The 25022-nt window shown below is 42.0% G+C and overlaps 8 protein-coding genes and 1 pseudogene across 8 annotated transcripts; all 9 read right to left on the bottom strand.

Moving 5' to 3' along the window:
- Positions 1–2371: 2371 nt before the first annotated feature.
- Positions 2372–3327, bottom strand: LOC131287721 (chymotrypsin-1-like). The gene is made up of 4 exons (XM_058316797.1): positions 3264–3327; positions 2794–3194; positions 2579–2728; positions 2372–2509 (listed from the first exon to the last, which is right to left on the bottom strand). The coding sequence occupies exons 1-4, from the start codon at positions 3325–3327 to the stop codon at positions 2372–2374; spliced, it is 753 nt and encodes a 250-aa protein (XP_058172780.1).
- A 470-nt stretch (positions 3328–3797) lies between these two features.
- On the bottom strand, positions 3798–4650 carry LOC131289303 (chymotrypsin-2-like). The gene is made up of 2 exons (XM_058318530.1): positions 4596–4650; positions 3798–4522 (listed from the first exon to the last, which is right to left on the bottom strand). The coding sequence occupies exons 1-2, from the start codon at positions 4648–4650 to the stop codon at positions 3798–3800; spliced, it is 780 nt and encodes a 259-aa protein (XP_058174513.1).
- Positions 4651–5887: 1237 nt separating this feature from the next.
- On the bottom strand, positions 5888–6746 carry LOC131289401 (chymotrypsin-2-like). The gene is made up of 2 exons (XM_058318650.1): positions 6252–6746; positions 5888–6187 (listed from the first exon to the last, which is right to left on the bottom strand). The coding sequence occupies exons 1-2, from the start codon at positions 6744–6746 to the stop codon at positions 5888–5890; spliced, it is 795 nt and encodes a 264-aa protein (XP_058174633.1).
- An 895-nt stretch (positions 6747–7641) lies between these two features.
- LOC131285926 (chymotrypsin-2-like) lies at positions 7642–8534 on the bottom strand. The gene is made up of 3 exons (XM_058314779.1): positions 8477–8534; positions 7988–8410; positions 7642–7880 (listed from the first exon to the last, which is right to left on the bottom strand). The coding sequence occupies exons 1-3, from the start codon at positions 8532–8534 to the stop codon at positions 7642–7644; spliced, it is 720 nt and encodes a 239-aa protein (XP_058170762.1).
- A 1371-nt stretch (positions 8535–9905) lies between these two features.
- LOC131285925 (chymotrypsin-1-like) lies at positions 9906–10793 on the bottom strand. Its single transcript, XM_058314778.1, has 3 exons — positions 10736–10793; positions 10263–10669; positions 9906–10196 (listed from the first exon to the last, which is right to left on the bottom strand). Exons 1-3 carry the CDS (start codon positions 10791–10793, stop codon positions 9906–9908), a joined length of 756 nt encoding a protein of 251 aa, XP_058170761.1.
- Positions 10794–12506: 1713 nt separating this feature from the next.
- On the bottom strand, positions 12507–13489 carry LOC131285924 (chymotrypsin-2-like; annotated as a pseudogene).
- Positions 13490–18102: 4613 nt separating this feature from the next.
- Positions 18103–19001, bottom strand: LOC131285923 (chymotrypsin-2-like). Its single transcript, XM_058314777.1, has 3 exons — positions 18944–19001; positions 18471–18877; positions 18103–18402 (listed from the first exon to the last, which is right to left on the bottom strand). Exons 1-3 carry the CDS (start codon positions 18999–19001, stop codon positions 18103–18105), a joined length of 765 nt encoding a protein of 254 aa, XP_058170760.1.
- A 1016-nt stretch (positions 19002–20017) lies between these two features.
- On the bottom strand, positions 20018–20937 carry LOC131285922 (chymotrypsin-1-like). The gene is made up of 3 exons (XM_058314776.1): positions 20880–20937; positions 20407–20813; positions 20018–20317 (listed from the first exon to the last, which is right to left on the bottom strand). The coding sequence occupies exons 1-3, from the start codon at positions 20935–20937 to the stop codon at positions 20018–20020; spliced, it is 765 nt and encodes a 254-aa protein (XP_058170759.1).
- A 2958-nt stretch (positions 20938–23895) lies between these two features.
- Positions 23896–24780, bottom strand: LOC131285921 (chymotrypsin-2-like). Its single transcript, XM_058314775.1, has 3 exons — positions 24723–24780; positions 24255–24661; positions 23896–24189 (listed from the first exon to the last, which is right to left on the bottom strand). Exons 1-3 carry the CDS (start codon positions 24778–24780, stop codon positions 23896–23898), a joined length of 759 nt encoding a protein of 252 aa, XP_058170758.1.
- Positions 24781–25022: the final 242 nt, after the last annotated feature.

Here is a 25022-nt window from a genome sequence, read left to right as displayed (position 1 = left end):
GTGACTTCATACAACGGTAAAACGCACGCTTCAGGGCCAGTGCAACCGATGCAACCGATCCCTTACTCGGGGTTTCGGTGGTTTGCTTATCGATTGCAGATAAAACGAGCCCGCGCCCTCAGGCGGAGCAAGAACGTGGGATGAGCTTTCCCACCGCTACCAGCCCGAATTCCATGCGACCGCCTCCAATGGATTCGTACCGCCGACACCGAACACGCCGCGCTCCGGTCGAGGTTGGAATGATACTGACAGGCGATCTGAAAAGGCGCCTACGATTTCGTGCCACGTGAAAAGCGTGGTATCTCACGCCGATTCCACTCACTCTCATGCTTTAGTTTTATCGCAAGTTCCCTTCTCTCGGTTTTCCAACAAGGACGATTACGTTCTCTCCAAGTGGAAACACTTTGGGGTTTTCCGAGAGTTCCTCCGAAAATGTACGTACAGTTGAAAAAAACATCCCAGCTGACATTCGTCGACTTCCCAAGAAGAGTTGGTGTGAGAACCAAAAAGCAGCTGATTCTGAGAAATTCAGTGGTTTCTGAGTTCCTTGAAACTCACGTAGAAACCAAACCGGCCGCTTGTTGACAAAATGGCGCTACTGTCGCCTCAAAGGATGCAATATCTGGTAGCAACAAACAAGTATTTCCACAGGTTTGTTGCATTTTAGTTTGAGATTTTTTTCTTCTTTAGTTTATGGAGTATATTTTAATAAATTTTATATTTTGCTTTGGATTCTTTCATTATTAGTTTCAAAATTTAAAAAACCATTTATTCTTTACAAAAAATTCATACATTTTTTCAAAATTTCCTTACCCTTGACAAACAGAAAATAACGAATGCAACGAAAAGAGAAACGAATCGCGATAATACAGCACGCAGGGCAGCGAAGGGCAGAGAGGGAATATTCTCATATTGCAAAAGTTGAACCAGTGTTTCGCCACGGCCAAGAAGCTCATCTTAACTCTAAACCGAACTGGGAAAACTGATTAAGCAACTCTGAAGTGCGGACCATGTAAAATCGCTCGCTGCCGGGGGAACCCGCCTGTCCAACCGGTGAAGTCAACGTTCCCGACACCCGGGAGACGCAGTCAAGAAGGAAACTTTTTCCGCTTTTGCAATTGACTGCCTGTCGAGCTGGTTGCCCTTCATCCCTGAGGGGGGCTTAGTTTTCTTTTTCTTTCCCTCCTGCTTGGCACACGGATTCACATCAAAACCATGACGTACGCGTCCATGCATCGAACTACCACCAATCCATCGCTATGCTAAACTGGCTGTTCTTGCCTTGCTGCTGCATCATCTTGTTGGAGTTTTAGTGAATAGGGTTCACAGCAAGACAAAACACAGGTTTATTAAAAAATCTTTCGAAAATATCAGTCTCAATACCTGTGTCTTACACTTTGGTGGTAAAAACAACCCCAAAGTCTTAACTGCACGTTGCCAAAATAGTACCACATACGTTCGCTATCATCTGCAACAGACGAAGACCAATCTTTCACGAATCAATTGCTCGCCAACACTATACGAACGATCCAATTCGCTCGATGGATTGAACTGTGTGTAAAAGGGATCGTTTTGTTTCGTAATTTGTACCGCTTCGTTATACTTCTCCTCGGCGGTAGTGTCGTGCATGCGATGCGACCAGGGATGAAAAGCGTGAAGGAAAATGGACGGCAGCAATCGCAATTGGACATCAATGTCGTCGTCGTCGCTGTCGCCGATGTCGTTTGTCGGTGGGCCAATTTCACTTTTCCCCTTCCAACAGCATCGGCGCAGCTCGCGTAACGTTCGCTTATAATGCCACCGCTCATCCGGCACTACTTACCGAAGAAATTGGATTCTGGTTTTATTTCCCCACCTTACACCGGGCAGGCGCTTGTACCCGCCATGGTGGACGATGTTGTTCGCGAAAGCAAGCGATGGAAATCGATTAAAGCGGAAGCGACGGCATCGGTTGAATGTCGCCCAAATTAGATCAGCTAATTCTTGGCGACTTTAATTTGGTCCAGTCTAATACCGGTGCAGTTGGGGGGGTGAACGAGTTGAGCGGTAAACTGGAAGATAAACATCTAAAAATGCGATGGGTAGTTCCAGGAAATAGGAGCTTATAATTTGATTTGGCGGTGCACGAAATTAAACAACATTCTCTGTCTATCGATGCTACTATACTGTTTCCATCTCACAAAGATGTACCGATCATTCGAAAGTAATCGTAGAAGCCACCCATTTGGGAAGGAAAACCCCCGTACTTATTATTATCAAAGATATGTTATCGTGTAGATAAAACTTATCACAAACATCACAATTATCTTAGATTTAATTTGAATGCATGCTTTATTCACCGGAAAGAAGCACTCGAGCCTTATCAAACCGTTTAGATGAAGTTAAGAATCCAGCTGCGCACGGAGGAGATACGCGTGAACACATCCGGACGACCAACCGCACAGGGAATGCCCCAGGATACCACCCCGATGGCGTAGTTGTCTAACACAAGCGCGCCACCTTCATCACCCTGAAATGTGCATGCAAACGGCTTTGTTAGTGAATGTTTCGATAACGCCAAAACTCACTGTTCACGTACATCGCAGATACCCTGACCCTCGCGCGTCAGCGTGCACAGCGAAGATGGTCCAACGCGCCACCCTTCGGCTCCCAGGAAGTTGGCACAGTCCTCGTTGCTGAGGGTGTTGACGTTGAGGAACTGAAGAGCGTTGGTATTGCTACCTCCAGCCTACAATTGGTAAAATCCTCGAATGACAAGGGTTCAAACTTTGAGGAGGGAGCTTGGTAAGTCACCTGGGAAGCGCCCCATCCGAAGACACGAGCTCGGACAGCAGTTCCGATCACTTCCGCTGAAAGCGCCAGAGGTTGGATCGACTGCGTCAGAATCAAAGGCAGAGCCGTCTGGAACAGGGCCACGTTGTTCTCGAGCGTGTTGACGTTATAGTTCGGGTGGGTGATGATTTGAATACCCCAGTAGGGTACGGCAACAGTGTTCAGGAAACGGGAACCAGCCACAGCCATCGTGGCCGTTGCCAACCGTCCCGATAGACATTGGGCCGACGTAAGAACGAACCGGTTGCTGAGCAAGGTACCTCCACACTGATGTATGTTGATGGAATTGCGCAGCGAAACCATCCACGGGGCGTCACCGGCCACTGCATCGATGCCACCGACGACACGCCTATCCGGACCAGCTGTTGCGGCGGAAAGACCTAATTAGATCCAGCGTCTTTTCCTCCTTCTCAGGAATGTGTTATAGCTACCGATAGCTGCCGCAACCACCAGAATGGCGCTCAACATCAACACGAACTGCTGCAAACGAGCCATGATGGGAATCGACCAGAATTGACTGACTACTGTGATGGGCTTCCGTTTGGCGGACACATTTTATGGGCTCGCACCGTGATTATCAGCCGCAGACCCCCACCGATTCCAGAGATTAGATTTGGTGACGTGCGTTAATGGCAAGTCACTCAAACTCAAAGAAAATTCCATCTACAGCTGATATCCCTTATCGGAGGGGGTCTGGGGTACGATGTGTAGGAGCAAGATATCGTACGATTGACGGAAACCTAGACACCGAAGTGTGACATCAAAAACTGGTTTATTTTGAAAGGTGGATCAGTTTGAAGGCTCCCTGACCGTTCCTAGCTTGAGCAACAAAAATGGAGTAGCTCACATTACGTTCGGATGATCGAAAAGGAAACGGGAATCTCCGGTCTAGTTTTTTCCAAAATCGAATGTTTATTTTATGATGCACCTTTTTCTTTTAGGACGTGGAATGTCTTCGAGCGGCCTCAGTACACTCCAGTCATTGCGGAAATCCAAGCACGGAACGATGCAACGCGCACATAGACGTCCGGATAGCCGGCCGCACAAGGAATGCCCCACGAAACCAAACCAACGAGCTCACCATCGTTCACCAGCGGACCTCCGGAGTCTCCCATGCAGGTGCCCTGTGTCTGCCGGCTATAAGTACACAGACTGGAATCGACCACGACTCGGTTCTGCAGGCGCTCGAACCGCACCTTGCACTCTTCGTTGCTGATCGTACGCAAAGCGACGTACTGCATCACGTCCTTCTGGTTCGACACGGCTGTAAGTGAGGACAGACCCCAACCAGAAGCGAGAACCGCGCGTCCCTCCGGAGTGAAGGTGCGTGCCATCCTCACCGGGAATACCACCGAGTTGAACGACATCGCCGTACGGGTGCGCACTATGGCGACATCGTTCTCCTGTGTCCATTCGTTAAAGTTCGGATGCACAATGATCTCCCGGACGTCGTAGCTGTGGCCTCCGATAGACTTCGAAAGCGCTCCAACTACGGCCACCATCTCGGCGGGCTTACGCCCGAGGCCACAGTGTGCAGCCGTGAGGATCCAGCGATCACCAATTATGGCGCCTCCGCAAAAGTGAAAATCTGCCAAAGTGCGCAGCGACACTTGGTACGGAAATTGACCCATTACCGCATTGAGACCACCGATGATGCGTCCATTCCATGGAGACGCACCTAGGGATTCATCTGAGGGTTACAAAAGTTGGAAACCGTTAGCGATAACCTTTCACAACTTTTCAGCAAACAACGGGACCCGTACCAGCACTGGCCAGTGCGGCCAAACAAAGCACCACCAGAGCGGAATAACGGTTCATCTTGGCACACAATTCACTTTCTACTTGGTGCGGGTATCTACTATGTCCGTTGCGATCGTTCGTACTATTTTATAGTAGGCTCTATTTCATGTTTTTCTTTTTGCTATATCACCTGCCAAAATTCGACACTCAACGGTCGCAAAACTGACAGCCTACAAACCGCGATCTGATTGCGATACGATAACGGTGGCAAACGGTAAGCTCTCGCTGGATCTTGTCACCTCACTGTCAGTTGATTATGATTGAGCGCTGCGCCGTCTGGCTGTAGAACCGTATCTCTATGCTCCATTGCGTTTTCGGCTACTTCTACTTAGGGCATAGCATTGCACTTTTATGAAACAACCTGCTTCACACCACGTTCGTGGTAAGAAAAAGGTGAGAGAGTATAGCGAACTGCATTTCAGGTTTTAGAGAATAACCGAGGGCCACAGGCCAGTGAAGATAATTTTACACATAATTTTATAACACCTCAAGCTTTGTGGGGCACCAACATAATTAGGTTCGGTTTTTTTATCCAAACATGGAAGAAGAACCATGCCTATAAAATGTGCTCAACTTTTTCTGTACGCTGGCGAACATTTGCTCGACTTCTCTGAAGTAATAAGCTTCAACACCGAGCGTGACCCGAAGGAAAGAATGAAACAATGGCCATTAGAGCGAGAGAGAATGCTGACCCACTGAAAGCTCCCGTAAGCTTCAGCTGCTCGAATAATGTGTTTCGTTTAGAGTTGTGTAATTTCAATTCAAATCCATGAATCTAAATGGCTCTTTGTATTGGTTTCGAAATACATGTATCTTTTTTGGGAGATTCATGAATCCTAAAGATTCATGAATGTTTAAGAAAACCAGAAAAGGGAATCCCAAAAAATGGATAGAGAGTTGTCGTTTTCTTGGTCGCACGCCAATACATGAATCGTGAAAGATCCATGATAGATTCATGCAGATTCATTAAGGTTTCGACAGGAAATTCATCAATCTTTCAAGATTCGAATCCCAAAAGATTCATGCATCAATCTGAATGAATCTTAGGTGAGAGATTCATATGAACGAATCTCACCAAAAGATTCATAAGGCACAACACTAGTTTCGGACGCTGTAAAAAGCTCACGTTCAGCACCTCGGTAGGATATGGCTCTTTTCGTTGATCCGATTCATTTTCATGTTGGTTGTAATTTTTCGATCTTTTAATTTGTGTGATGAAACTTATCGATTAAGGATTTATTTTACTAGAGCATGTTTAGATGAGAGTGTGGGCCAGAATCCAGCCACGGTGGGACGAAACGCGTGCATACACATCGGGATAACCTTCGCCGCAAGGGATGCCCCAGGAAACGATTCCGTGCAGTTCGGCACCGTGCACCAGCGGACTTCCCGCATCTCCGAGACAGGTGCCCTGTCCGACCGGGCTGCTGCTGCACAGAGTCGAATCGTAGATACGAGCGTCGTACGGTGCGGTGAAGCGAGCCCGACACTCCAGCGGAGAGATGATGTTGACCGCGATGTACTGCAGGTTATCCGGGAACTGAGGGTTTGAGAACTGCAAGAAAAAATTTTTGTTTGGTGAGAGTTCAAAATTGGTTAACGAGAGTGATTGTACCAACCTCAGTGCGTCCCCAGCCCGAAACGAGAGCTCCGTATGCCACATTAACGTTGTACGATCCGAGCTGCACGCCCTGCACGGCGTCACTCAGAACCATCGGGGAAGCAACACGGACGACCGCCACGTCGTTGGCAAGCGTCTCCGACGCAAAGTTGGGATGAATGATGATGCGTCGTAGGCCGAGGTTGAATCCACCCTGGCTCAAGCGGTAGGCACCGACAACTGCGAAGGTATCGCCCGGAGTACGGCCAAGCACGCACGACGCTGCCGTCACGATCCACTGCCGGTTGAGGACGGCTCCACCGCAGATGTGCATGTCGGTGACCGTGCGGAGCGACGCCTGGTAAGGGAAATCACCGTCCCTCGCATACTGCCCACCGACGATACGACCCCTCCATTGCTGATACTTAGGATCTTCCGCAAAGTTTGCACTGACGGCCACCGTCAGGAAGCCGAGAATCAACACAGTGGCGGCGGTACTGGCGCTACGGAACATCTTGTCACTTCGTTACACTTTCTATGGAAATTGTCCTCCACCGTGCGACGATCACACGATTTTATACACCTACATGTGGCTAATAAAACGAAAAAGAAGGGCGCTTATCATCCAGAAACAAGCAGCAGCCATCGCAGCTGCGCCTTTGGTTTGGATTAGGATTGCCGATAAAATTCGCCACAACCCCCACCACACCCTGAAACGAGACTATTACAGCACATTGATAACAGAAGGAGTAACATTCCACCTATCAACGTGGAGAAGTGTAATCAGTCTCATGGGCGCTATCATCAAAACGAATGCAATCCTACCACGCACCTGATGCAGGTGTTTATTACAGGTCAATCAATGCAATTAGCTAACTTAATCGACTAAAGCTTCCCTCGGCGCTTATCATGCAAGACTGAATGATAGAGTTGCAAACCGACAAAATAGAAATATGTCTATCCGACTAATTCCTACCCGTCATGCTCGTTATCATGGCTATCGCCAAATATAACCCTAAAATAGAAAGCTATAAGGTAAGTGCCTTGCTATGTCGCTTTGATAATTGAAATATAATCGTTTGTGTTCCCAGAGATTATTGTCGATCAAACCCCGTCTGCGCGTGATGTATATTTTTGGATCGAGCCTGGTTTCAATCGTAGCCATGAAGCTTCGACGCTACATTGATTGTAAACTTGTGTCCATGAGAAAAAAAGGATATGGAAATTTCGAAGTTGGGCATCCACATTCCTGTTTTGCTGATTATGATCTTCATATTTAGAAAACTAAGTAATAAATACAAAATACTTCGCTTATTTACGTTTTAAATTGCAATGTTTATTCACTTCTTCAATTTCTCATTTTCCAAAAATCATACAACGCTATTATCATTTTCCTGTAATCCAGAATACTAAACAGCATTCGCAAGTATCCAGGTGACATAGGAAGCAACCCGAGTGAAAACGTCAGGACGTGGGAATCCACAGGGTAACGCAACCCATGAGGCTACCCCATGTAGTCCTCCGTTGTGCACCAGTGGGCCACCTGAATCTCCTTGACAAGCTCCTTGACCTTCCGGATTGGTGGTGCATATGGTACTGGTGAATACTGTTAAAGTTTGTGTGACATCGGACCAGGCATCGTAGCATTCTTCAAAAGAGATAATCTCCGTGTTGAGGAATTGCAGATGATTTGGAGTGGGTCCCTCAAACTAAAATGTATAGAAAATGTTATCAGTCCTTCACTTCTAGATTTACCTTCATTTATCTTTACCTCAAGGTCGCCCCACCCAGAAACAACAGCCGGACCACTTTCAGCATAATGAGCTGCGATTGGCATCGGTTGCACTGCCGCGTTATAAGTGATGTAAGGGCTCACTTTCAATAGATTGATATCATGCTCATAAGTATCGTTATTGTAATTTGGATGGTTGGTGATCCGAACCACTTCGTGTGTAACACCTCCATTGTTTAAGAAAATGGAACCAACCACTACAAATTTGCTCCTTGTTGCGTCCACGTCACAGTGAGCCGCCGACAAGATATAACAGTTGTTGATGATCGTGCCGCCACAGAAATGACCCATGTTAGCATCCCTTAAAGACGCTTGATACGGAAACTGGTTCGGTGCCGCATCTTGACCTCCAACGATGCGTCCAGGATAGTTATCGGGAACCTTAACTAGAAAGTGTAGATGAAGAGTGCGTTAAAAACCCCCAAATAGAAGACTTCTATGAGACTACCTACTCCACCCGAGAGCCGAAGTGGCCAAGCCGATGGCGATCAGAATGCTCAGACGAAACATTTTCTTGAACCGGCCTTCGATTGAATGATTGTCTTGCTGCTAGAGATTCCTTTTATATGCTCTTTTCTTTTGGCAACATTTAATTGAAAAGCTCGGACACATTTTCTACACGTAGAGCCTATTGTCAATAAGGCGTATTTCCAGGAAATTGCACTCAATCACCTAATTTTTACACAAAAGAACCGGTGATGGATCAAATCAATTTAGGTTATCTTAATGTTTTATGACAGTGGCACCAATGATGTACGACACTTCTTTTGCCGTGATTTGGACATTTTCCGCGAAATGATGGCTGAGGTCAACATTTGTAAATAAAAGGAATAATGTAGCTTAGCGCAAACAGTATTAATAATAATAATTTAATATAAATAAATTCTTGTTATTACTATTCGAACATGATTGTTAAACCTCATTTGGCTCATAGTTTTATCAACAGTAATTTATATTTAATTAATAATCTAAATTTCAACCCTTAAAGGGTAAAGGGCTCATATAATTCAAACACATATAATAATGTGTTACTTCAATCATTTTCGGTAACATTTCTTCATTACATTTTTTTAAACCAGCCAAAGGCAAAGCTCCTATTTTTTATTTTTTTTTTATCGAGTTTTTATTTGTTTATGGGGCAACAACTTCTTAGAACCCTTGTCAACCAGTCACCCTTGTTTAGTAGTACTTAGTTTCACAGTCTCGTTCATTGTAGAACAAACCCAACTTTTCTTGGTTTTCCCAGCACTCAACTAAGGCAGTTGTTTATAAAAATCCTACATGCAGTTAGCTAACGTAATCTACTAAACCCTCCCTGGTCGTATGTCAGATAGAAAATAGGAGTTGAATTGCTTGTGCAAATAAAAAAATGAGAAGCAGGTGACAAATTTACATATGTGACATTTGTATTCAAATGTATTTAAAATGTATAAAATTTAATCCTACACATTGCTGTCACCAAAAGTGTCAGTATGATTTGTAAATATGATATATAATAAATAATATATAATAAAATTCTTTCTGCATAAAGCGCATAAATTGGCATTGGCTAAATCAAAAATAGTTTAGGTGTTTCCGTTTAACAACTGTTCGATACGTCAAAAGATGAAGTGGAGGCTTAATATCTGTTACCCCTATCGCGGCGTATTCAGACTTCCTTGCCACTACACAATCAGACTTCCTTGCCACATACATAATTCGATCCAGTATTTCATAAAGCAAGTAGAGTTTATATTTGAAGCTTTAAACAGGGTGTCGAAATATTTTTATATTGCATCATTTATTTTAGATTATGTTCAATCGCTCATATTCGTAAAATCAGATATAATCGCTCATATTCGTAAAATCAGATATAACGCGAATGTGTTACACTCGAGTTGCTTAAACCGCATTAGCAAGAATCCAGCTGACAAAATAGGCCACCCGAGCATAAACATTGGGACGAGGATCGCCACATGGTCTTGGCCCCCATGAAACTACCCCATGTAATCCTCCGTTATATACCAGTGGGCCACCTGAATCTCCAGAACAAGCTCCTTCACCTTCTGGATTGAGAGTACATATGTTTGATTCCAATACTGGAAAATTCCCTGATGTATTTTCAGTACACTCTTCATTTGAAATTATCGGTGTGGGTAAGAATTGCAGATGATTTGGAGAGGGGCCATCCGTCTAAAAAACATGTAGTAAATTAGATATTTGTCACTTAAACAAATAATTATTTTCATCTGTCATTACCTCAGTACTTCCCCAGCCAGAAAGAACGGCCTCACCACTCTCTGCATAATGTGCTGCAATCGGCATCGGTTGCACCGCCGCGTTGTATATAATGTATGGACTCACTTTCACCAAATTAATATCGTTTTCGAAAGTATCCACAACGTAATCTGGATGGTTGATGACCCGAACCACATCGTGTGTAGCGCCTCCATTGTCTAGGAAAATTGATCCCACCACTACAAATTTGGTGTTTGTTGCCTCCGGGTCACAGTGAGCCGCCGACAAAATGTAACAGTTGTTGATGATCGTTCCGCCACAGAAATGATCCATGGAAGCACGCCTTAAAGACGCTTGGTACGGAAACTGGTTCGGTGCCGCATCTTGACCGCCTACGATGCGTCCAGGATAATTATCGGGAACCTTAACTATGAAGTGTAGATAAAGAGTGTGTTAAAAACTCACAAATAGACGACTTCTATGAGACTACTTACTCCACCCGAGAGCCGAAGTGGCCAAGCCGATGGCGATCAGAATGCTTAGACGAAACATTTCCTTGAACCGACTTAAAGTTGAATGACTTTCTTGCTGCTAGAGACTCCTTTTATATGGTCTTGTGTCTAGACGACATTGTATTTGAAAAAGATCGGACACAGTTTTTACACTTAGAACCTGTTGGCAATAGGCAACGATTAGGTGATGGATTGCGAATTTCCAGGAAATTGCAATCCATCACCTAATTTTGCACAACTCGCGTGCACTAAAGAATTGGTGCTAGAATCAAATCAATCTAGGTTATCTCGATGCTATATGATACTGGTGTCCAACATTTCTTTCGCCGTGATTTGAACTTTTTCCTTGAAATGACCACTGAGGTTAACATTACTAGATAAAAGGAATAATGTAGCTCTGCCTCGGCATACAGGTTTGTTCACAATAATTTATATTTTAATAAGAATCTCAATTTCAACCCTTTGCGCTCATACAATTGTACAAACCATGTACAACATAAATGTGTAGAAACTATCCTGAAAATAGAATAAAAAGTCTGTTGACTCGAAGGTATCGATGAAGTTTTTATTGGAACATTTGAATAGTTTAAGCCGTAACATACGTTTGGACTTAAATGTAGGGAATCAGTTCATGGCGTGTTACCAACTGCAGGACTGACTAAAAAAAAAAGTTAAGAATACATTTTAATACAGTCATTTTTGATAACATTTCTTTATAATTTTTTTTAACCTGGTAAAGGCTAAGATAACGGGGTGCCCATGGCGCAGCGGTAGCGCGAGGAAACACCACGCCACAGGTGTGGGATCGAATCTCTGGCACCCCCCGGTATTACGAACGGCTGACCACCGACCGTCTTTCGATCACAAAAACTCTCTTCGGAGAGAGGCCTTATTCCACTAGGGGATGTCGTGCCAAATACAAAAAAAAGGCTAAGATTCCAAAGAACTTATTTTATTTACTTTGTTATAAAAGGCTAAGATTCCAAAGAACTTATTATTAGTCGAGTTTTTACTTGTTTATGAGGCAACAACTCCTTAGAACTCATAACTCTTGGAATCTCATGTCAAATGAGCCTGTCACCCTTGTTCAGTCTTACTAAGTTTCATAGTCTCGCTCATTGTCGAACAAGCACAACTTTTCTCAGTTTTCCCAGCACTCAACTAAGGCAGGTGTTTAAAATCTAACCAATGCAGATAGAGTCCCAGCGTGCAAAATCGTCATGCTTTCTTCTTTTGTTGTTAACAATTGTCAATTAGACAGAACGAGAAAGCATGAAGATTTTGCGCGCTGGAGTAATCTACTAAACATTCCTTTTTCGCATGTCAGCCGAAAATTAGAAGATGATTTTCTTATGCAAATGAGAAAATGAGAAACATATTCATAAGTCAAATTTTTATTCGTACCATTTATAATCAAATGTATTATGAAATTTAATCCTACATGAGTTCGTCATTATCGTCAGCAGAAATGTTTTTATAATTTTAAAATATTGAAATCATCGTTTTTATTCCTTTAGATTAATACCAATGGATAGCATTGATAGATGTTTTCGGATCAAGCCTGATTACGAAACTCCGTAGATAATCAGCCATTTCCATTTAACTAACAATAAAGTCTATACGATCTTCTACCAACAACATAAAAATACAGTATTCGAGCAGAAATTTCATAAACGCTGGAATGAATATGCGAAGATAATGATGCGAAGAAATATGAAACGCCTTCAAAATGATGTCATAATGCAATATTTATTTAACAAGTTACTCGATTGTTCGTTATCATAAAATCCAATCCAGTCGTAATCTTTATCTGATGAATCAGAATATTAAACAGCATTAGAAAGAATCCAGCTAACATACGAGGCAACCCGAGTGTAAACGTCTGGAAACGGACCTCCGCAGGGATCCTCACCCCACGATGCTACTCCATGCAATCCGCCGTTATGGACCAATGGACCGCCTGAATCTCCACTGCATATTCCTTGACCTTCTGGATTGATGATGCATATGGAGTTGGGAGAAAGCACTATGTTTCGAGTTACACCGAGTACATTATTACACTCTTCGAAAGAAATTATCTCCGTATTGAGATATTGCAGATGATTTGGAGATTCGCCACCAGTCTAAAATACATGCAATATGTTTGACGTTTATGATGCTTTCACCATTTATCCTTAAAAAATTGTGTTAATATCGTAAACTAGTTATTACCTCAAGACGACCCCATCCAGAAACAACGGCCTGACCACTTTCTGCATAATGTGCAGCAATTGGCATCGGCTGCACCGCCGCGTTATAAGTGATATCAGGGCTCACTCTCAGCAGACTAATATCGTGTACCAAAGTATCATCATTGTATTCTGGATGGTTGATGACCCGAACCACATCGTGTGTAACACCTCCATTGTCTTTGAAAATGGATCCCACCACTACAAACTTCGTAACTGTTCCGTCCGGGTCACAGTGAGCAGCCGACAAAATGTAACAGTTGTTGATGATCGTACCGCCACAGAAATGAAACATGGTATCATCCCTTAAAGACGCTTGGTACGGAAACTGGTTCGGTGCCGCATCTTGACCGCCTACGATGCGTCCAGAATGACTATCGGGAACCTTAACTAGGAAGATAAAGAGTGTGTTAAAAACTCACTACTAAACGATTCTATAAGATTACTCACTCCACCCGAGAGCCGAAGTGGCCAAGCCGATGGCGATCAGAATGCTTAGACGAAACATTTTCTTGAACCGGCTTTCGATTGAATGACTTCCTTGCTACCAGAGGTTCCTTTTATATGTCTCTTGTGTCTTGGAGACATTGTATTGCAAAAACTTGGACAATCACACATTTCCTACAAGTAGCAATTGTTCTTAATCGATCAAATTTCCAGGAATCGGCACCCCATTTCGTTATGTCACCCAAGTCACGTGCACTAAAGGATCGGGGTTGGATCAAATCAATCTAGGTTATCTCCATGCTATATGACAGTGACAACCTCGATGATCAACAACGCTAACTACGTTTGCCCCGATTTGAACATCGTTCATAGATAAAAAGCAAATGAATTTTATACCCCAACTGTAGTAATTAATCGTAGTCTGCTTAATTTTAAGACTTTATTGTTATTTTTATTGAAAGTTTGTTATGTTTATTAATCATTAGCAAAGACAGTTAAGATTCATGTTGCTCATCTAAAGCGACTTGCATCATTACGAACTCCTCATTTTTAACCCCCAAACCTTTTAAGTCTTTATAACTGTACGGTACCTAGCCTAAATGTTACGGTTTTCTTCTTTGCTATCATAACGACCGTCTACGGACATGCCTGCTCCATTAAAGGCTTACTAGTCTTGTTCCCTTTCTGTACGTGGATAGTCCGCCCTCTCGTAGAGGGCTGTGATGAATAGTTTAACAACCATTCGGCTGGTTCTTGGTTAAAATATGCGTTTCTTTACTTATACAGTCCGAAATGCCAATGCTTCAACTGAATCCAGATTGTTCAGTTAGTTTTAACTGAGCATTGGATAAATTTTCCATTGTCTAGGGAAAAATGATCCAACCACCACAAATTTCGTCATGCCCGCCTGCAAATCAGCTATGATTCGTGCCCGTCTGCCTTAAAGACGCTTGGAATGGAAATTAGTTAGGTGCCCCATCTTGACCCCCGGGATATTTTTTGGGACCTTAACTAAAAAGTATAGATAAAAAGTGTTATGACTTCTATGAGACTACTTACTACACCTGTGAGCCGAAGTGGCCAAGCCGATGGCGATCAGAAGGCTCAGACGATACATTTTCTTGAACCGGCTTTCGATTGAATGACTTCCTTGCTGCTAGAGGCTCCTTTTATATGCCTTTGTGCTTTGACGACATTTTATTGAAAAAGCTCGGACAATCACACATTTCCTATACGTAGAGCCTGTTATCAATTGAAATAATTTCTAGGAAATTGCATTCCGTCACCTAATGTTACGTGCAAAAGTCACGTGCACTAAGGAATCGGTGCTAGGATCAAATCAATTTAGGTTATCTCAATGCTATATGACAGTGGCACCAATGATGTACGACACTTCTTTCGCCGTGATTTGAACATTTTCCTAGAAATGATTGCTGAGGTTTTTAGTCGATCGTTTTCTAGTCAAACTGCTAAAAAACCTCATGGTGTAGTTCTGAGAAATAGTTTTCTTATTTGTATTACTTTCTTGAGTCTGTATTCTGTATCGATTACTAATAAACAATACATATAAGGTCTTATAACTGATAATGAACTTAGATATTATGGCATTTTGAAAAACAGAAAAAGCATTCTTTAGCTCGAAGGTACCATCTGGTTCTGGCACAAAATTTTAATTTTTTAAAGTTTAGAATTTTTGCAAGCAGTTCGTGTTGATAGCTTGGCCAACTCCATGATGACGGTCTAACAGTATTAAAAACTAGATATGAAAACTCTATTGCTTGACTTTTAGAACTGCTATAAAGGAACCTGTTGGGGCCTTTACTTTGTAGACCAATCATTGATTAGATTAGAGATTGATAGACCCCTTATTGCATACTATGTCTGACTTTAACGTCGTTGGCCACGTGATTGCCACAACACATCCTCTGTCAGTTTCCGTTCTCATCTCTAGTATAGCGCTTCCTCTGGTATATTGTAAACGTTATCCCCTAAAGGGTACTTCATTATCGCCAGCAGGATTGATATAGTAATTTAGTAGTTTAAAAATAATTATTTGTGGTCTTAAAGAATAACGCCGGCGAGAGCGGACTGTGGCTGATAGATATGTCTAGAAACTTCGTTAAATATTTTATGATGTTAGCATTCGTTCGGTATAGAGGAGAGAGAAACAAAATCTAAGCTAATAATTTAAAGCTTAAGCTTAAAATTTAAATAAACACGCTTATGCTGCTCATCTACGTTTACATTATAACGTTTAGAAAGTAATGTAAAGCTCGTTTAAAATTTTATTTTATGCAATGTTTATTTGACAAATATCTTAACTATACGTTTTCATAAAATCCAATAAAGCCGTGCTCATTTTCTTATAATTCTGTTCCTTAAACAGCATTGGCAAGAATCCAGGTGACATAGGAAGCAACCCGAGTGTACACGTCAGGACGCGGAGCTCCGCAGATTGATGGTGCATATGGTGGCGTTGTATACTGTATACGAGCCCGTCAATCCTGACCAGGCATCGTAACAATCTTCAAAGGAGATTATATCCGTATTGAGGAACTGAAGATGATTTCGAGAGTCACCCCCAGCCTGAAAGAGAGTAGTAAAGAAGATGTTATCAGCCTTACACTTGTACATTTACCTTCATTTATCTTTACCTCAAGGTGGCCCCATCCAGAATAAACGGCCGGACCCCTCTCTGCATAATGTGCAGCAATTGGCATCGGTTGCACCGCCTCGTTATAGGTGATGTATGGGCTCACCTTCACCAGCTCGATATCGTTTACCAAAGTATCATGATTGTAATCTGGATGTGTGCTGACTCGAACCACATCGTGTGTAACACCTCCATCGTCCAGGAAAATCGATCCCACCACTACAAATTTAGTATAATTTGTATCCACGTCACAGTGAGCCGCCGACAAAATATAACAGTTGTTGATGATCGTGAATACTCAGAATGCTCAGACGAAACATTTTATTGAACCGGCTTTCGATTGAATGACTTCCTTGCAGCCAGAGATTCCTTTTATATGTCTCTTGTGTCTTGGCAACATTGTATTGCAATAGCTCGGACACATTTCCTACATGTAGAGCGACATCTTCGACGTACTACAATGTTAACTACATTCGCCCCGATTTGAACTTTTTCTATGAAGTGAACGCCGAGTTTATTGTTTGTAGATAAGCAGCGAATGAATCTTGTGTCCCAACTGTAGTAATCTTAGTCTGCTTAATTTTAAGAATTTATTTTTATTCCCATTTTATTTTTCATTTATATTTTTTATGTTTTATCTCGCTTCCCCTACTTGTAATAATTTGATTCGCTTGCTAAAACTATATGATTCTCTGAGACGAAACATACAAATTAATAGCCCGGTCCTTAGGTAATACAGGATACGCTCTGCGCAAACGGATGCCTCGCGCGCCCTTATGTCGATCCCAAGTCGAAGAGTGTGATCGTTGGATGCTGCACATTGACCCCGATGGATACCAGGCGCCCACATTAACTGATAACGGCTTCTGTTTTTAGTGAAAAACCCAAGGCTTACCCATCTGATCAAGTCCCATTACAACATTATTAATCATTAACAAAGACTGTTAAGACTCAATTAGCTCATCTAAAATAATTTGATTCATTACAAAAAACTCAATTCTCACAATTTTGAACTATGTACTACCTCTTGCATTGCTTTTTTTTTAGTGACCGGCATTGTAAAATGCCTACCTTGGTTTTATTTTTTATGACAATTGACGATTTGATGCAAGACTGAAAGATAGAGTTGCAAATCGACAAAATAGAAACATGTCTATCCGACTAATTCCTACCCGTCATACTCTTTATCATGGCTTTCGCCAAATATAACCCTAAAATAGAAAGCTATTAGGCAAGTTCCTTGCTATTTCGTTTTGATAATTGAAATATTATCGTTTGTGTTCCCAGAGATTATAGTCGATCAAACCCGCCTGCGCGTGATGGATATTTTTGGATCGAGTCTGATTACGATCGTAGCGAAGAAGATTGTATGCTTCGAGGCTACTTTGATTGTAAAATTATGTCCATGCGAAGAAAAGAAAAAATTAAAAAAGTTACAAAAGCTAATTTAGTAAAAAAGGATCTTAGCTGAATTGTGGCAGGGATTTAATGAGCAAGTAGGATTCATTTCGAATGTTTAAACTTGAAACTCCAAATAAAACATTCGAAGCTGGTCATCCACATTCCAATTTTACTGATTATATTCTTCAAAACTCAAAATTGAGCAATAATAACAAAATTCAATGATTATTTACTTTTCAATATGCAATGTTTATTACTTATTCAAACATGTTTTCCTAAAATCGTGGAACGCCGTGACCAATTTCTTATAATTCAGAATTTTAACACATTCTCGTTCAGATACACGCATAGGTGTAATGGCTCCGCATCGGTTTGCATCCGATCACATCATTTTGGTATGCTGTTAACGCTGTCTCCTGACATGCGCCACAGCTTACTGGGTGTAAACAAACATCAAATGGAGTGTAAAAGAATTTTACAAGGCGCATTGCTGTTCTACGTAAAATCGATTAAAGATTGGAAAAGAATGATTAAACAAGGCGGCCAGATACGGAGGAACTGGTGTAATCGCGCCGGTCGTAAAGCGTTGCAACACCTTGAATTGTACGGACATTAAAGTGTTAAACAGCATTGGCAAGAATCCAGCTGACATAGAATGCAACCCGAGTGTTAACGTCAGGACGTCCATCTCCGCATTCAATTGAACCCCATGAGACTACACCGTGTAGTCCTCCGTTGTGCACCAGTGGGCCACCCGAATCTCCCTGACAAGCCCCTTGACCAGCCGGATTGGTGGTGCATATGGTGGTGTTGAAAATTTCAAAAGAGTGTGGATCTCCATAGTAGGCATCGTAACAATCTTCAAAAGAGATAATCTCCGTGTTGAGGAATTGAAGATGATTTGGAGAGGGTCCCCCAGTCTGAAAAAGAGAAGTATAGAAGATGGTTTCAGTCTTTTACTCCTATATTTACCTTCATTTATATTTACCACAAGGTGGCCCCACCCAGAAACAACGGCCGGACCACTCTCTGCATAGTGTGCAGCAATCGGCATCGGCTGCACCGCCGCGTTATAAGTGATGTAGGGGCTCACTTTCACCAGATTGATATCGTGTTCCCCAGTAACATCACTGAAATTCGGATGGTTGATGACCCGAACCACTTCGTGTGTAGCACCTCCATTGTCAAGTAAAATTGAACCCACCACTACAAATTTCGTATCTGTTCCATCCGGGTCACAGTGAGCCGCCGACAAAATATAGCAGTTGTTGATAATCGTGCCGCCACAGAAATGACCCATGTTAGCATCCCTTAAAGACGCTTGGTACGGAAACTGGTTCGGTGCCGCATCTTGACCACCTACGATGCGTCCAGGATAATTATCGGGAACCTTAACTAGAAAGTGTAGATAAAGAGTGTGATAAAAACTCACAACTAGATGACTTCTGTGAGACTACTTACTCCACCCGAGAGCCGAAGTGGCCAAGCCGATGGCGATCAGAATGCTCAGACGAAACATTTCCTTGAACCGACTTTCGATTGAATGACTGTCTTGCTGCTAGAGATTCCTTTTATATGGTCTTTTTTTTTGTCAACATTTTATTGAAAAAGCTCGGACACATATTTTCTACACGTAGAGCTTATTGTCAATAGGGCGTATTTCCAGGAAATTGCACTCCATCACCTAATTTTGCACTAAAGAACCGGTGATGGATCAAATCAATGTAGGTTATCTCCATGCTATATGACAGTAACACCTATGATGTACTGTACTTCTTTCGCTGTGATTGGGACATGTTCCTCGAAATGATGGCCTATGTTAACATTTGTAGGTTAAAGGAATAATTTAGCTTAGATCAAACCGTACTAAGCTATTTCTGCTAAATTTTAAGCGTTTTTTCGTTCTTCTGAAAATAATAACTATTTACTACTGATCAAAAATGACTTTTAAACCTCAGTAGACTCATAGTTTTATCATAACTGTAATTTATATTTTAACAATAATCTTAATTTCCACCTACAAACCTTTTAACTCATACAATTCAAACCATGTACAACATAAATGTGCTAGATATGACGGAATTTTGGAAAATTGAACGAATAGTCCGTTAAATAGAAGGTTTTTATTGTCAGATCGTCAGAGTCTTTATTGGAAGTTTTGAATAGTTTAAGCCGTAACATAAGTTTGCGCTAAAATGTAGAGTGGCAGATTATGGTGTGTGAACAGCTCCTCGACAGACTACCAAAGGTCTTAAGAATACGTTTTAGTACAGTCATTTTTGATAACATTTGTTTATAATTTTTTTAACCTGGTAAAGGCTAAGATTCCACAGAACTAATTTTTGTATTACAAATACAGTATTCAAGCAGGAATTTCATAAACGCAATTTCATTGATGTAACAGCAACGTACACTAAGAAATGTTAAACACCTCCAAAATTATGTTATAATGCAATATTTATTTAACAAGTTACTCGAATGTTCGTTATCATAAAATCCAATCCAGTCGTGATCTTTATCTAATGGTTCAGAATATTAAACAGCATTTGCAAGAATCCAGCTTACATACGAGGCTACTCGAACGTACACGTCGGGATTCGGACCTCCGCAGGGCATTCTAACCCACGATGCTACTCCATGCAATCCTCCGTTATGGACCAATGGACCACCTGAATCTCCCTGGCACATTCCTTGACCTTCTGGATTGATGATGCATATGGAGTTGGGGGAAAGCACTATGTTTCGTCGATTGAAACCGAGCATATCTGCACACTCTTCGAAAGAAATTATCTCCGTATTGACGAATTGCAAATGATTTGGAGAGTCGCCACCAGCCTAAAATACATACAATATGTTTGTCGTTTATGATACTTTCACCATTTATGCTTTACAGAAATGTATCGTTATCATAATTTAGTTATTACCTCGAGTGCGCCCCATCCAGAAATAACACCCTCTCCACTTTCTGCGTAATGTGCAGCAATCGGCATCGGTTGCACCGCCGCGCTATAGGTGATGTATGGGCTCACTCTCACCAGATTGATATCATGTGCCAAAGTATCATCATTGTATTCTGGATGGTTGATGACCCGAAGCACATCGTGTGTATCACCTCCATCGTCTAGGAAAACTGATCCCACCACTACAAATTTCGTAACGTTTGCATACGGGTCACAGTGTGCCGCCGACAAAATGTAACAGTTGTTGATGATCGTGCCACCACAGAAATGACCCATGGAAGCGCCCCTTAAAGACGCTTGGTACGGAAACTGGTTCGGTGCCGCATCTTGACCGCCTACGATGCGTCCAGGATAATTATCGGGAACCTTAACTAGGAAGTGTAGATAAAGAGTGAATTAAAAACCCCCAAATAGAAGACTTCTATGAGACTACTTACTCCACCCGAGAGCCGAAGTGGCCAAGCCGATGGCGATCAGAATGCTCAGACGAAACATTTTCTTGAACTGGCTTTCGATTGAATGACTTCCTTGCTGCAAGAGATTCCTTATATATGCTCTAGTGTCTTGACATTGTATTTGAAAAAGATCGGACACATTTTTTACACGTAGAACCTGTTGTCAATAGGGCGAATTTCCAGGAAATTGCACCCCATCACCTAGCAGTTGCACAACTCACATGCACTAAAGAATCGGTGCTAGGATCAAATCAATCTAGGTTATCTCAACGCTATATGGCACCGATGTTCGACAGTTCTTTCGCAGTTATTTGAACATTTTCCTCGAAATAACCACTGACGATAACATTACTAGATATAAGGAATAATGTAGCTCTGCCTTAGTCGTACGAATAAAACTAATTTAATAAAACTAAGATCTATTCATTACTAATCAAAATTGATTGTTAAAACAAGTTCGGCATAGAAGTATGTTAACAGTAATTTATATTTTAATAATAATCTCAATTTCAACCCTTTACACTCATACAATTGTACAAACCATTTACAACATAAAAGTGTAGAAACTATCCTGAAAATAGAATAAAAAGTCTGTTGACTCGAAGGTATTGATGAAGTTTTTATTGGAACATTTGAATAGTCTAAGCCGTAACATACGTTTGCACTAAAATGTAGGGTATCAGTTCATGGTGTGTTACCAACTCCACGACTGACTGAAAAAGAATTTTAAGAATACATTTTAATACAGTCATTTTTGATAACATTTCTTTAGGAGGTAAGGGGGTGCCCATGGCGCAGCGGAAGCACGAGGAAACACCACGCCACAGGTGTGGAATCGAATCTCGAGTCTGGCACCCCCCGGTATTACGAACGGCTGACCACCGATCTATAATATACCGTCTTTCGATCACAAAAACTCTCTTCGGAGAGAGGCCTTGTTCCACTAGGGGATGTCGTGCCAAATACAAAGAAAAGACTAAATTCCAAAGAACTAATTTTTTTAAATACTTTCTTTTATGTCGAGTTTTTACTTGTTTATGGGGCAACAACTCCTTACAACTCATAACTCTTGGCATCTTATGTCGAATAAGCCTGTCGCCTTGGTTTAGTCATTCTTTGTTTGATAGTCTCGCTATCGTAGTCAACTAAACCTTCCCTTGTCGTATGTCAGACAGAAATTAGAAGTTGAATTGTTTGTGCGAATAAAAAAAACGAAAAACATCAACCACTCCAATATTAACTCCCCTTCCTTGCTTGCGGCTATGCTTCATTCTACCAACTCTACGAGCGTCTGGATTGACGATACATACAGTTGGTGGAAAGCACTATGTTTCGAGTAACACCGAGTACATTCCAAACTGGCGATTTTTGTCTCGTTATCATATCGTTACCATCTCGTTTGTTAATTTTCGATCTCCATAACGAGACAAAGTGTCCAAAAAAGGGGTGGGGATGCAACATTCAATCGGTTAAATTGTGGTGGTGTTAGTGCCAAACAGAGGTTACGAATGTGTGCGTGCTATTTCACCATAATGGCACGCACACAACTATATAATCCATTTCGGATGTCAAATGAGACGGAGAAGACGGTGTTGTATTCTGCCCGAGCCGCCAACGCAGAAATTTTTATTTTTCGTAGAATTCCTCCGTTTCTTCAACATTCTGCTCTCCCAAGGGCGGCTTCTTCCTCCGGTGTTATTTCTGTTGAACGAAACAAACCAAGGAATAGAATTAGTGAATCGCTGTTATAAATGGTTATGATTTTGCACTACCACTTTGTTTACTTACCGATTCTAAGATCCGGCCAACGCATTCGCCTGACACTGTTCCCGACTTGTTGATGGATCCTATTAGTTTCCGTTTAGGTGCCATGAACATTGAAAATTCAACACACTTTTGCGGAAGGTACAACACTTTACACTTTCTCACTCGACTGTTCTAGCGCTGGATGTTTCGAAGACTGAAAACTTCATCGCGTCGCGATTGGCAGTTGGTGCGTGATGGCATGCATACAGACGACCTTTTTTATTCTCTACATGATTGACCGACATAAAGTGCACCAACACACATTCGGGTTGCTGTGCAGTGTGGGAATGCTACACGATCGGCTCCGCTATTGTAATGTGTCAGACTGAAAGGGAAGATGTGAAAGGGCAGATGTGACTTCTCCCCTAGCACACCGGTTCATCATTAGAACGAGAAGGAAGACAAAGTGTGCAAGAGAAAGCTGACAGTTCTAGACTCGCGGGGGTAGGAATCTGTAGAAACGGGGCAATGTTGCATGTCGCCGTCAGTTGGGTTATCACACTCTTCGAAAGAAGTTATCTCTATGTTGAGACATTTCAGATGATTTAGAGAGCCGCCACCAGCCTAAAATACTGGTGGTTCGTTCGTTTATGATACATTCACCTTTTATGCTTCAACAAATTGTGTTGTTATTGTAAACAAATTATTACCTCCGTATATCCCCGTTTTCGAGCAAACGTCCTACTTCATCCTACTCACCATACAAAACTGCTTGATATTTGTTTCGTGTAGGACGTTTTTGAGGACAATTTGCTCGAAATCGCCTAACGAGTTGCCGTAACTACATGATAGCAGCAAAAAAAAATTAACATTCTGTCAACCGGGACCCTTTCTGCATAATTTGCAGCAATTGGCATCGGCTGAAATTAAAATAGTTTATAAATAATTAATAGTTATTGAAAATAGTTTCCGTGCAACAGCTGTTCGTGATAAATAAGGTATTGATGTACTTATCTGAAAAAAAGAATTATTTCTAATGCTAACCAGTCACGCCTTTTACCAAGTGAAATGTAAAATAAAACCCAATGAAATTACACCATTATCTTTCTTTTGGAATTAAAAATACATTACATAATTCGATCAAGTATTTCATAAAGCAAGTACAGCTAACATTCAAAGCTTGAAACAGGGTGTTGAAATATTTTTATATAGCACCATTTATTTTAATGAACATGTGTTACGCTAGAGGTGCTTAAACTGCGTTAGCAAGAATCCAGCTGACAAAATAGGCCACCCGAGCATAAACATTGGGACGAGCAGTACCACATGGTCTTGGCCCCCAAGAAACTACTCCATGTAGTCCTCCGTTATATACCATTGGGCCACCCGAATCTCCCCCACAAGTTCCTTCACCTTCTGGATTGTAAGCACATATGTTTGATTCCAATACTGGAAAATTCCCTCCTTCATATGCTTCAGCACACTCTTCATTTGAAATTATCCCTGTGGGCAGGAATTGAAGATGATTTGGAGCGGGGCCATCCGTCTAAAAAAATGCATCAAATTAGACATTTGTCATTTACTCGAATAATTACTTTCATCAGCCATTACCTCAGTACTTCCCCATCCAGAAACGATGCCATCACCACTCTCAGCAAAATGTGCAGCAATCGGCATCGGTTGCACCGCCGCGGTATAAGTGATGTATGGGCTCACCCTCATCAGATTGATATCGTTTTCCAAAGTATCATCATTGTAATCTGGATGGTTGATGACCCGAACCACTTCGTGTGTAACACCTCCATTGTCCAGGAAAATGGATCCCACCACTACAAACTTCGTATCTGTACCATCCGGGTCACAGTGAGCCGCCGACAAGATATAACAGTTGTTGATGATCGTTCCGCCACAGAAATGACCCATGTTAGCATCCCTTAAAGACGCTTGATACGGAAACTGGTTCGGTGCCGCATTTTGACCACCTACGATGCGTCCAGAATGACTATCGGGAACCTTAACTATGAAGATAAAGAGTGTGATAAAAACTCACAACTAAACGACTTCTATCAGACTACTTACTAGACCCGAGAGCCGAAGTGGCTAAGCCGATGGCGATCAGAATGCTCACACGAAACATTTTCTTGAACCGACTCTTGATTGAATGACTTCCTTGCTAGCCGAGATTCCTTTTATATGTCTCTTGTGAATCGAGCAATGTCTTGACGACATTGTACTGAAAATTCGTATCCAAAACACACATTTCCTACAAGTAGCAATTATTCTCAATCGGTCAAATTTCCAGGAAATGGCTTCCCATTGCCATATGTCACCCAACTCACGTGCGCTAAAGAATCGGTGCTGGATCAAATCAATCTAGGT

The sequence above is a fragment of the Anopheles ziemanni genome, chromosome 3 (assembly GCF_943734765.1).
Source record: "Anopheles ziemanni chromosome 3, idAnoZiCoDA_A2_x.2, whole genome shotgun sequence".
NCBI classification, from domain to species: Eukaryota; Metazoa; Arthropoda; class Insecta; order Diptera; family Culicidae; genus Anopheles; species Anopheles ziemanni.
The sequence above is the reverse complement of the archived record's forward strand: the minus strand, read 5'-3'. Positions and strand labels throughout refer to the sequence as shown.